A 10,851-nucleotide genomic window follows, 5' to 3' on the forward strand; every position below is an offset into this window, starting at 1 on the left:
ATAAAACCAAAAGTGGGTAATCTTGGTAAATGTAAATATTTGACATTTGGATATCAATTTAGAGGATTTGGGCACAGATGAAATTGGATTATTATCAGAGATATTTTAGTAAGGTGGTAAATAGCATTTAAGGTTTACACGGGGGGCGATTTTCACCTGTCAAGTCTATAGCTGTAAAAGTTTAGGAGGACTACGAGGATGTACCATGCTTCCTTATGTTTTAAAACCCAACAGAGAAGGTATATATGTTTCACCAGTTTAGAGGGACGGATGTACCCTGCAGCTTAAATTTTGTACCAATCTGGTTTATGTTTTGAAATCTAATAGAAAAGCTATATGTTTCTTCAATTTAGTGACGTAAATAATTTTGAAATGTTTCAAATAAATGAAATTTTTTAATAACATCTTTGAAACCAAACAACTTATGAGACCACCGGATAACCAACCACACTGAAGCTCAAACAAGTGGACTGCCCACACAGCGCCTACTTGATCTGGCCTTGGGCTTTATGCTTTGAAACATGGTATTGACTGTAGTATTGAATTTTTGGCAGAAGAGCTGGTACACAGACAATTAAAGGATAAGTGGGTGGTGAATTTTTCCATGTCAACCTAAGATTAGAGCGAGTTTGTAGGTGGTGTTAGTTTGGAGGTTGACGGTTGTGTTCTGTTTCATCATAATTAGAGTGATTCCATTCAGGGGAATAGAAGGACAGAAAATAGGTGGATGCGGTAAATTATAAATTTTAATAATAATCAGAGTGAAGAGTAGAGGAAGAAAATAAATATGGGGCTTTGTCATTTTTCCAAAGTTGGTGTTGTTTTCTGCTTTCTATGTCAACTCTATGTGAAATTTTTCTTCAAAGGTTCCCAGTCCCTGAATGTTTAAAGTGAATTTTTTTCTATTGAAGTGTGAAGAGCAGAAATCTTAGTTTGGGGGAGTTGTCACGCAGAAAGCGTACTAGATGGTGCAATAAAGTAGTGTAATGAAGGATCTGTTTGTTTATTATTGCATTCAGTGTCCCAATCTCTACTCTCCTTGAATTTCGAGGCATGGAGTAATTGTTCATGAATTCAAAACAGTGTTTTCTTAATAGTATATACAGGCTTCAGGGATTGCATTTGAGACATGGAAGAGGAAGATTCGAGAGAAGGTTGGCCAGAGTAATTCATTGCTGCTATTATGGAGGTAGCCTTCTTTAGAGCAGCACCCACAAAGAGACCATGGTCTTGGAAGGCTCTGCTTCTCATTTTGATGTTTGTTGCGTTGTTTGTTGTTGATGGAAAGGAAGGATCCTCTGAGTTCAATGCTAATTCTTCTGGGCTGGGGAAATATAACTCTACTCATCCATGGTCAAGGAGAAGCAGGAAACTGTCTATGATTCACAAGCATTTAAGAAAAATAAACAAACCTGCCATCAAAAGCATACAGGTGAAGTACTTAAGTTATTCATACGGTTTTGTGCAATCAAAAGCAAATTTATCTTCGTTCAAATGCAATGAGAACTAATGTTGTGATGGTTATTAATCAATTAATTTCACCTATAGCAGAGTCCTGATGGAGATATCATAGACTGCATTCACCTTCACAAGCAACCTGCATTTGATCACCCGCTACTTAAGAACCATAAGGTTAAGGTAAGAAAAGATCATCTTAACATAGACTGAATGTCATGAATGAAATGAAATGACTTTGGGTTATAAACTGAATGGAATACGTTCGATCATATAACTTTTTTGGTCGTCCTTAATTCTATGCAGGATCTGCCAGAAAGACCTTCAAGGTTTCCTGGAAGGGTCAACGGAACAAATTTTAGTAGTGTTCACCCTGCGCAGACATGGCACCTTAGTGGATATTGTCCAGAAGGAACAATTCCAGTGAGAAGAACAACAGAAGAAGATCTGATGAGAGCTGAATCACCTCAGAAATATGGAAGGAAATCACACGTGTCTAAAAGATTTTCTCAGAAGCCTGATGTTATCAACGGAAATGGGCATGAGGTACTTTCTTAAAAGTTTTTCCATGATTAAGTTGATAAGAATGGGTCTCTGAATTTCTCTTGATAAACTTAAAAAGTCAACTACCTGGATTGTCAGTTTCCCTAAGAGTTTTTACAGTTTTCCTAACCAGTTGCAATTAATCCAAGACTTCTTCCATGAACCATGTTTAAAAAATCCAGTAGAGCTGCTATATTGGACCTGAGATGAAATATAGTCATACATATGCATAGAAGTCTGATGAATTTCTCGATGATAATTCTTGATGTCGAGCGCCTTGATTAAAATAGATTAGCTATGGGTTTCGTTGGTTTAACAATTTTGGTGATTGCAGCATGCAATAGCCTATGTCGAAGGAGATGAATACTATGGTGCAAAGGCCACTATAAATGTGTGGTCACCAAAGATTGAAACTATGGGCGAGTTTAGCTTATCACAGATTTGGGTTCTTTCTGGATCATTTGATGGATGGGATCTCAACAGCATTGAAGCAGGCTGGCAGGTAGGCTTTTTTCATTCTTCAGCTCTACCTGGTTTAGGAATTCATTGTTCATATGTGCAAGTTAATATGTGAGGGAGAACTCACACTGTGATTGTTCTAGTCAGGTCAGCCCCGAACTGTATGGTGACAGCAGGCCTAGGCTATTCACTTATTGGACGGTCGGTATCATATTTTAGCTTAAATTTTTTAAGCTTTATGAAATGTCTAAGCTGGTTCAGAGTCTCAGAGTCTCATATTATTAATGGCTTATGGAACGACAATTACATGTTGCAGACTGATTCATACAAGGAAACTGGCTGCTACAATCTTTTATGTTCTGGCTTTGTGCAAACCAACAACAAGATAGCAATTGGTGCTGCCATCTCGCCTGTTTCAAAGTTCTCTAGCACACAGTATGATATCACCATGCTCATCTGGAAGGTGAGCAAGCAGTATTTGCCAAAGAATGGCCATGTTTTGGTCTTTTCATTTAGTCATTGATATGTCAACAGTTACAAAAAAGGAAGAAAAGCTCCCGAGGCTGGACATTAGGGTTATATTTTAATATCATAGTATTTGAATGTTGATTTGAAGGTACAAATCTGGTTTTTTCTCAAGATATGATCAGTTCTCCGTTAGAGATATATATGTATAGGCCTAGATCTATTAGTTGTCGTTACCGTGAATATGATGAGTCGTCCAGATAGATTTTAGAGTAAATTTTCAGACTATAATAGATTTTTTCCTTTGGGTTGGTGCATGATATGAACTCTGTCTGTTATATTGTATAAGCAGTCAAAATAGAACAGGTTTCATCCCCATGAACTGCTAGACTCATTTTTCAATCTCAAGATGATTTTGACTGAACAAGTTTCCAGGCCATATACTATACTACCCAAGCCAAAAGAGTTTATGTTAAATTAACAAGAGTACCTTGCTTCCACATAGATATTTGTCTCCCTCTTATAGACCTGGGCATTTGACTTTTACTGCAGCTATGTTACCATTGAAGTAAAAATCCTGATCAAAGGTTGAAATATATATAATATATATAAGTAGTTTTACACTCTATATATAAGTAGTTTTTAGGATGTATCAATACATAAGTTATTTTCATACATCATAACTTATGCATTGGTACATCCTAAAGACTGGATAGGCATTTCTATCATTTTTCGTAGGCTTCCATTTATACACATCGATACTCACAAAAGAACACAACATAAAAACACAACTATGTTGAATCTTGAAAAGACCATCTCTTATTAAATCGTATTCCTATATGTAAATTTCTTGTTCCAACATTTAAAATTCTCCTACATCAAACTTATTTCTAACATAAACATGAAACTCTTGGCAGGATCCTAAACAGGGCAACTGGTGGATGGAGTTTGCAGACAGCACATTGGTGGGCTACTGGCCTTCTGAACTGTTTAGTCATCTTGCAGATCATGCAAGCATGGTGGAATGGGGAGGCGAGGTGGTAAATTCAGAGCCAGGAGGAAAGCATACTTCTACTCAAATGGGAAGTGGTCATTTTGCAGAAGAAGGATTTGGCAGAGCAAGTTACTTTCGGAATATAGAGCTAGTGGATGCTGATAATAGCTTGAGACCTGTTGATGCCATGTCTACTTTAGCAGAGCACACCAACTGTTACAATATACATAGTACCTATAACAGTGATTGGGGTAACCATTTCTATTTTGGTGGACCAGGGAGCAACTCAGGGTGTTCTTAGTAAACAACCTGTCTACTTTTTCATATTTTCTTTTGGAGGGACGATGCCCTGATACATGGTTCACTATAAAGGCTTCAATACCTTATACTAAGTTTATGCATCAAAAGCTTCCACAACTAGGTAGTCCACTAATTCGTCCACTAATTAGTTTATCTTTGGAAGGACTATATCTATCTGTATACTATTGTCTCTCATTTCTATTGTACCATGCCATTCTTGCGTAGGGAATTGCACTTTGTCCTCTTCTCTGAGTAATATTAATTTCTCCATGTAATAAGATATAAAAATTTATAGCTTACAGAAGTTTTTTTTGCATAAATCTCACTGCAACTTTTCTTCCACTGTTGTGTGTCATAGGAAAATGATTTATCATATGTATTGATTATGCATGATGTAGGTGGGTAGCTTTCTTTTATTTTCTTTGAAACGCGGAAAGTCTAGAATTCAATGCTCTTCCAATTTAATATTAATATTATCTACCATAGAAAGACTATTATAAGCTTTGATCTAGCTGCTAAGGGTTTCTATTTATGGACAATCTATAATAAAACCAACCCTAATTAATGTTGGAGGCTTCCGAAGTCAAAGCGAGGTTGGCTCGGCACTGATTAACTTTTGGCTCTGTAATTTATTTCCATGACGTATTTCTCAACTGACTATAAATCTGTTTAAGAAAAACAATAACATGCATATATTTTTATTGACGTATTTCTCAACTGACTAAATCTGTTTAAGAAAAAAAAATAACATGCATATTTTTTTATTGAAAAATGCAAAGTCTAAGACTGTAAATATCATTTATTTGGAAAGTTCATACATGTATCTAAAATAAATTGTAAATGTCATTCAAATTAGGAAGGCTAGGTATATAGGTAGACTATTAGTGTCTAAGGTAGAAAGATTATTTGACTTAGATTCCTAATAGAATATCTAAGATAAAAAGAAACAAATGGAAAAGATTCAGAATAGTTGAGTATGTTCCAATAACTGTTATAGCATTTGTTGATTTAATACTCAATATTTTTAACAAAATTGTACCAATAATTGTGACTTAAAAGTTGAATGTTGATAAATATCCATCAATGAATAAAATGTATTCTTTAGATCTAAAAAGCAACAAATCATGTGATGCCACATCAATGCACCAATAAAACATGACTTAGTGCACAACTATCGTCTCTCACATTTCGTTACTTGATAAAAAGCATGCTGATGTGGCACATATTTGATAATGTGACCCTGAAACCTTAGTTATAAACAACAGACTTGGCAAGTAAGCTTCTATAAAAAATGAGAGTAATTTGAAATTTTCACATAAGATTTTAAAACACGCAAAGTTTGCGCTTCTCAAAATCCTACTTAGAAATTTCAAATCACTCCAAATTTTTTTATAGCAGCTTACTTGGCAAGTCCCCTGCTTATAACTAAGGTTTCAGGGCCACATCATCAAATATGATGCCACATCAGCATGCTTTTTGCCAAGGTGTCCAAAACAGCCCCCCCCAAAAGTGAGACCAATAGGCGTGCAAAAGAGACCCCAATAGTTGTGCAGCTGACATGGCATCACCTAATTGGCTACTTTTTACAATATTAGTACATTTCTTAACAACTATTGGTACATTTCCTAACAGCTGTTGGTACATTTCCTAACAAAAATTGATATTTTTTGTTTCAAACAATAAGTTTTATTTGTTCAATTTTTGGAACAAAGTGTATCAACAACCCTCACAACAATTGGTATATGCTCAACTACTGGGTTCTTTCCCCTATCAATCTTTAAAAACTCACTTCGGATCACAAAATCAATTTCAATTTTTATTTTTGACACCCTTTTTATTTAAAAGAGATTATATTTCTACAGTTCATAGTGATTATTGCTTTGTTTCTGGATTCAATTTTGTAAGATTTTGTCTGCATCGTTGCAGATCACACTTCATAATCCATCATCAAGATGAGAGAACTGTAAGAGAAATCATGAAATGTGATCCAAAACGTCGAAACAAACAAAATCTAACACATTAGAATCCAGAAACAAAACAATAACCCTCATAATTTATCAAATCATTCTAAATTAATCTTAAGATCTAACTTTCTGATCCATCATGATATGAGTTCAGACGTTACATTCCTTCCTCAGCTACAACAGTTCTAAATTCAAAATCCATGGTGTAATGAAGCATTTATGTTTTTCTGCATACAGCAGAAAACAATATCCCTTGACTTTTAAGTTGACGATTTCACATTGCAACCTGCCATACCAATATCATTTAAGAAAAAGGGCAGATCTGTGCTTTAAATTTAAACTTCCAACTAGTTTTTTCTTAAGATTTAGCACCATACACACTTAGGCATATGTTTGATTTGACAATTGTTAGCCTGTGTAAATCTAATAAGGATTTCATCATGTCAGTTGTAGAACTATCTGCAGTACTAATTGACCAGTAAAAAGATGCACAAACCTTGGTAAGAATCTTTTCTGACATCACATAATAGCTTCTCCAAACACCTAACAGATTTTTTAAATTGCTTTTTAATGTAAGTTGTTGGGTACATCAATTATAATAAATGATCCAAAGTTTAAGATTTAAAAAATTATAAAAAATATTGGAAGACTTTTTCTTCTTCTTAGAGCTTTTATTTTATATTTCTATTCATCTGATCGAGATCCCCTAGAAAAATGCTCAAAATAATTTCAATGTAAATGTATTCTTCTATTTTATTAGAAATCACTGACACACTATCTTATTAAAACCTTTCAATACAATAAGCAAGTTAAACATGAGCACACATAATAATTTTTTAAAGGACGAAGTCGTTTAGTACATTGCTTATGAAAGATCCAAAGTTTAGTTAATCATCTAAGATTTTTTCTTACCCACTTTTTTAATTTTATTTGTAATAAATGTAGTAGGAATTTTTTTTTTCTTTTTTTAAATGGAAGTCCAGATTTGCAAGTATAGCAGTCTAACAAGAGCATGAAGTCCACGAGCACACCAGTCCAGTGAGGGTTCTGATACAAAGACACAAGCTTATATGCACGATCCTAACCTCATCCCTTATGATGTTAGAGCCTTTGCACTCAACGGGACTTGATCCCAAAAGTCCATTGACATAGTAAGAATACTCCAAAAATAATTGCATTTAAATATTTAATTATATTGTCTTTTTAAATTATTATTATTAATATTTTATTAAAGGTTATTATATTTGTAAAATAGAAAAGTATATATTATGTTATTTTATTTTTATGTTTTATATTATTTTATGTGTATTTTTTTTATGCATGATGTTATTATATGATTTGGTTTTTTGGTGTACCTACATACTTGAAATCTAAAGTCAACATTAATTAGATTTGCAAGCATAGTTGTATCCACAATTTCTAAAATTCAAATTTGTGCTTGCCAAAGCTAAGGGTTAGATATTACATGTTATGGATGTTAAAAAAATTAAATTCTACATCTAGGATTGTGCATATGAAGACATTATTCTAGGACACTTTCACATCAAGAACACGAGATTATATTGTATCAAAATAATACACATATTTCTTCTCTTGTAGGAATTAGTCACTAGTCCTCATCTACTAGCATTGGGTATCATCAACATATGAGCAACAATCAACTTTCAACATGAATTATTGCCAACTCCATAACTTAAGCTCAATATTAAGGCTTCTATAGGATAGTCACACATTCGCTTACATTGGACATTGATAACATTCAACTATCAACTCAATGACATCCAATAATACCTTACATCAACATTCATTTGCACCTCTTTATCTCTTTTTACAATTGTTAACTCAAACTAGGAGCCCAACGAAGGGTGAAGGAAGTTTATATTGGCATTCTACACTCTTATGAGAATGGTTTGTGAGAATGATTGTGTTGTCATTGATGGCAAACTGATTGACAAACTGATAGGCAACCGACTGGCATTCATCGGCATTAAGATTTCTACATACACTAACAAGCACTGACACTGACAAACACTTTCACCGGCAAGCACCGACACCGATAGACACTTTCATCGGCATTTAGATTACATCGGCAACAGTATACTGGCACTCAAGCCGACATGGAAATATCTTTTATTGTAATATAGTTATCCATTTGTAAGCCGACTTGGTAGATTGTAAAAGACTCATCTATGTATGAAGTCTTGTAGGTCATTTTGAAGAGTGATATGTGTAATAAAAGAGGAATGATATGATGCGAAATTGACAGAAGAATTTTGTATAAGGATAGCAAGATTATGGTTATAGACTGAGCTTAAACCGGTACTGAACTTGGCATAGTTGATGCTGATTTGAGCAGTACACTGTATTGGATTTAATCATCCATTTTGTAAGTCAGTGAGACTTCTATTTTGTAGTTGAGCAGTGAGCTCTACGCTGTTGGCCTTCTTGCATGTGCAGGCCTCTCATGCAAGTAATATTTATTCATTGGCCAGTGAGTGAATATTGTGGGTCACAAATCCCACCGAGGTTTTGCCCACACCGGGTTTCCTCGTTAAATATCTTGTGTTATGGTGTTTTCTCTATGTTGTCTCTGTTATTCTTATTTGCTGCATTAATTCTTATTTATTGGTACACTATTTTGGGATGCAAAGTTTTTAATAAGTATAAATATTTTGTTAACCGGTTAGACACTGATTCACCCCCCCCCCCCCCTCTCAGTGTCTTTGGGACTGTCATTGATTCTAACAGTTTCACAATCCAACGCTCATAGTACATTTAGAACCACATTATTTTTGTTATATGCATATCATCTAGAAGAGCATTTGTTGTAGTTACAAAAAATCTATTTCCACATAGGGAAAAACTATGTCATTAATAAGAAACCACTCTAATTGAACCAAATAATAGGTGCAATATTGGCCTCAAATTCCAAGTCTTAGTCATTAAATTTGCCTAAACCAAACCATCTCCTTACCACCATTGGGTTAAAGTATGCTTGCATACTCACTGAAACAAGAAGCATACCAAGTCCATATCACATAGTTGAAACATAACAAAAACACTCAACATAATATAATAGAAAGAAAATAACATCAATAAACTACATCAATTAAAAACCATTCTAAAGTCATATGATCTAGAAACATAGATGTAGCTATCGATAATTAATAATACACATTGTGTTGAACTATATAACATAATCAATCACATATTACATATTATTCAACAAAAAATTTTAATCATTAACTAGTTGAAACACATACATAATCATGATATATGCATCTAATAATACACAATAAAAAACCATATGCTATTATAAAACCTCATTAAAAAAGCACATTGATGGTCATATAAATTCACATAAGTACATTGAAATTACATTATTAGAATACCTTCACAAAAATAGACAACCTCATTAGAAAGTTTGATACATGAGATCATAACATATACATCAAAATAAAAAACAATACAAGAATACATATGCTAGTGTTAATTAGTAGTAGAAATTAAATCTAAAAATGAGGGAAAAAATTAGAACACAAAATCTAGAACTTATAAAACTCATAAATCTAACCCAAAGGGATAATCTAGAACTTATAAAACTCATAAATCTAACCCAAAGGGATAATTGTGAAAGTCACAAGTTACCCAAAATATAGGATGCATAGTAACCTTACATTGAAATATATCTAAGGGACAAATCAATCCAATGCACCAATTCAATAAGGAAAGAAAAACACCAATTCAATAAGGAAAGAAAAACTTGGGAAGTATTATTCACTCAAAAAAATAAAAAATTGAGTGTTGAAACAAAATTGAGAGAGATAAGAGCTATCTTAGTCAATATGATTTGCACTTTAATTGTGGTGATCTTATGATAAAGAAAAATAAACAAAAAATTTAGAAATAAATATGGTACCAAGGCAAGTTGGTGAGCTCACAATAGTGAGTTACACTTTATGGTCAAATTTGACATTGAGCAGTAGAGACGGAGCGACATTTTGCTCCGGAATACCTGACATAGAGTGACATCCGGGCTATTTATGAAGACATTTTGAAAACAAACAATTTAAACACTTTGTTTGAAGAAACAAAACTCGAAAAAATAATGAATTTGTTGATAAAAATTCACTACAGAAGAGCGGATCTTGAAAAGAGGTTACACGTAGAGTAGGATTGTGGTGTCCTAATTTTGTGGGGTGTGCTCTATTCATGGGTCCCATAGGATGCTTTAGCCTCTTGGACGTTATCAAAATCCTTCATTTTAGTCATTTCAATCAACATTTTGAACTGACAGCTATAGTCACTAAACCATTATTTATTTTATTCTAATGTAAACTAGTGATTTGAGAGATTTTGTCTATAGATTCTAAATATTTATATTTTTTTAAATTTTAGAATTAGACTATATTTTTTTGGTCTCTTTTGATAACTAGTTTTTTATAGTAAACAACATTTTAAAAAAGTGATGTGTATAACGCAACACAAATTTTTTTTCCTACAAAGGATAAAATTCTATTTTTTTTCGAATTTAAACTTGTAACTCAAATATCTAGTGCTTGCATTTGGTTTCTGAAGCAGAGCCCCAAGGAACGATGAGTTCTCACACAAACTCAATCCACCAGACCCTCAACTAAGGTCTCAACATTCTCATGGATTCTTGGATAGTCC

At 33.6% G+C, this 10,851-nt stretch overlaps 1 protein-coding gene across 1 annotated transcript; it reads left to right on the top strand.

The window, feature by feature from the left end:
• Nucleotides 1–324: 324 nt before the first annotated feature.
• On the top strand, nt 325–4,558 carry LOC131057414 (protein neprosin). The gene is made up of 7 exons (XM_057991592.2): nt 325–1,432; nt 1,552–1,638; nt 1,762–2,001; nt 2,333–2,500; nt 2,605–2,658; nt 2,774–2,920; nt 3,840–4,558. The coding sequence occupies exons 1-7, from the start codon at nt 1,184–1,186 to the stop codon at nt 4,215–4,217; spliced, it is 1,323 nt and encodes a 440-aa protein (XP_057847575.2). The 5' UTR covers nt 325–1,183; the 3' UTR covers nt 4,218–4,558.
• Nucleotides 4,559–10,851: the final 6,293 nt, after the last annotated feature.

This window comes from Cryptomeria japonica, chromosome 5 (genome assembly GCF_030272615.1).
Source record: "Cryptomeria japonica chromosome 5, Sugi_1.0, whole genome shotgun sequence".
NCBI lineage: Eukaryota > Viridiplantae > Streptophyta > Pinopsida > Cupressales > Cupressaceae > Cryptomeria > Cryptomeria japonica.

What these genes read in the sequence shown, in the direction of transcription:
- LOC131057414 (XM_057991592.2), top strand. Translation starts at nt 1,184, where the DNA reads ATGGAGGTAGCCTTCTTTAGAGCAGCACCCACAAAGAGACCATGGTCT. An exon ending in TTAAGAACCATAAGGTTAAG is followed by an intron (nt 1,639 to 1,761) that starts GTAAGAAAAGAT and finishes AATTCTATGCAG; the next exon opens with GATCTGCCAGAAAGACCTTC. An exon ending in GGCTATTCACTTATTGGACG is followed by an intron (nt 2,659 to 2,773) that starts GTCGGTATCATA and finishes TACATGTTGCAG; the next exon opens with ACTGATTCATACAAGGAAAC.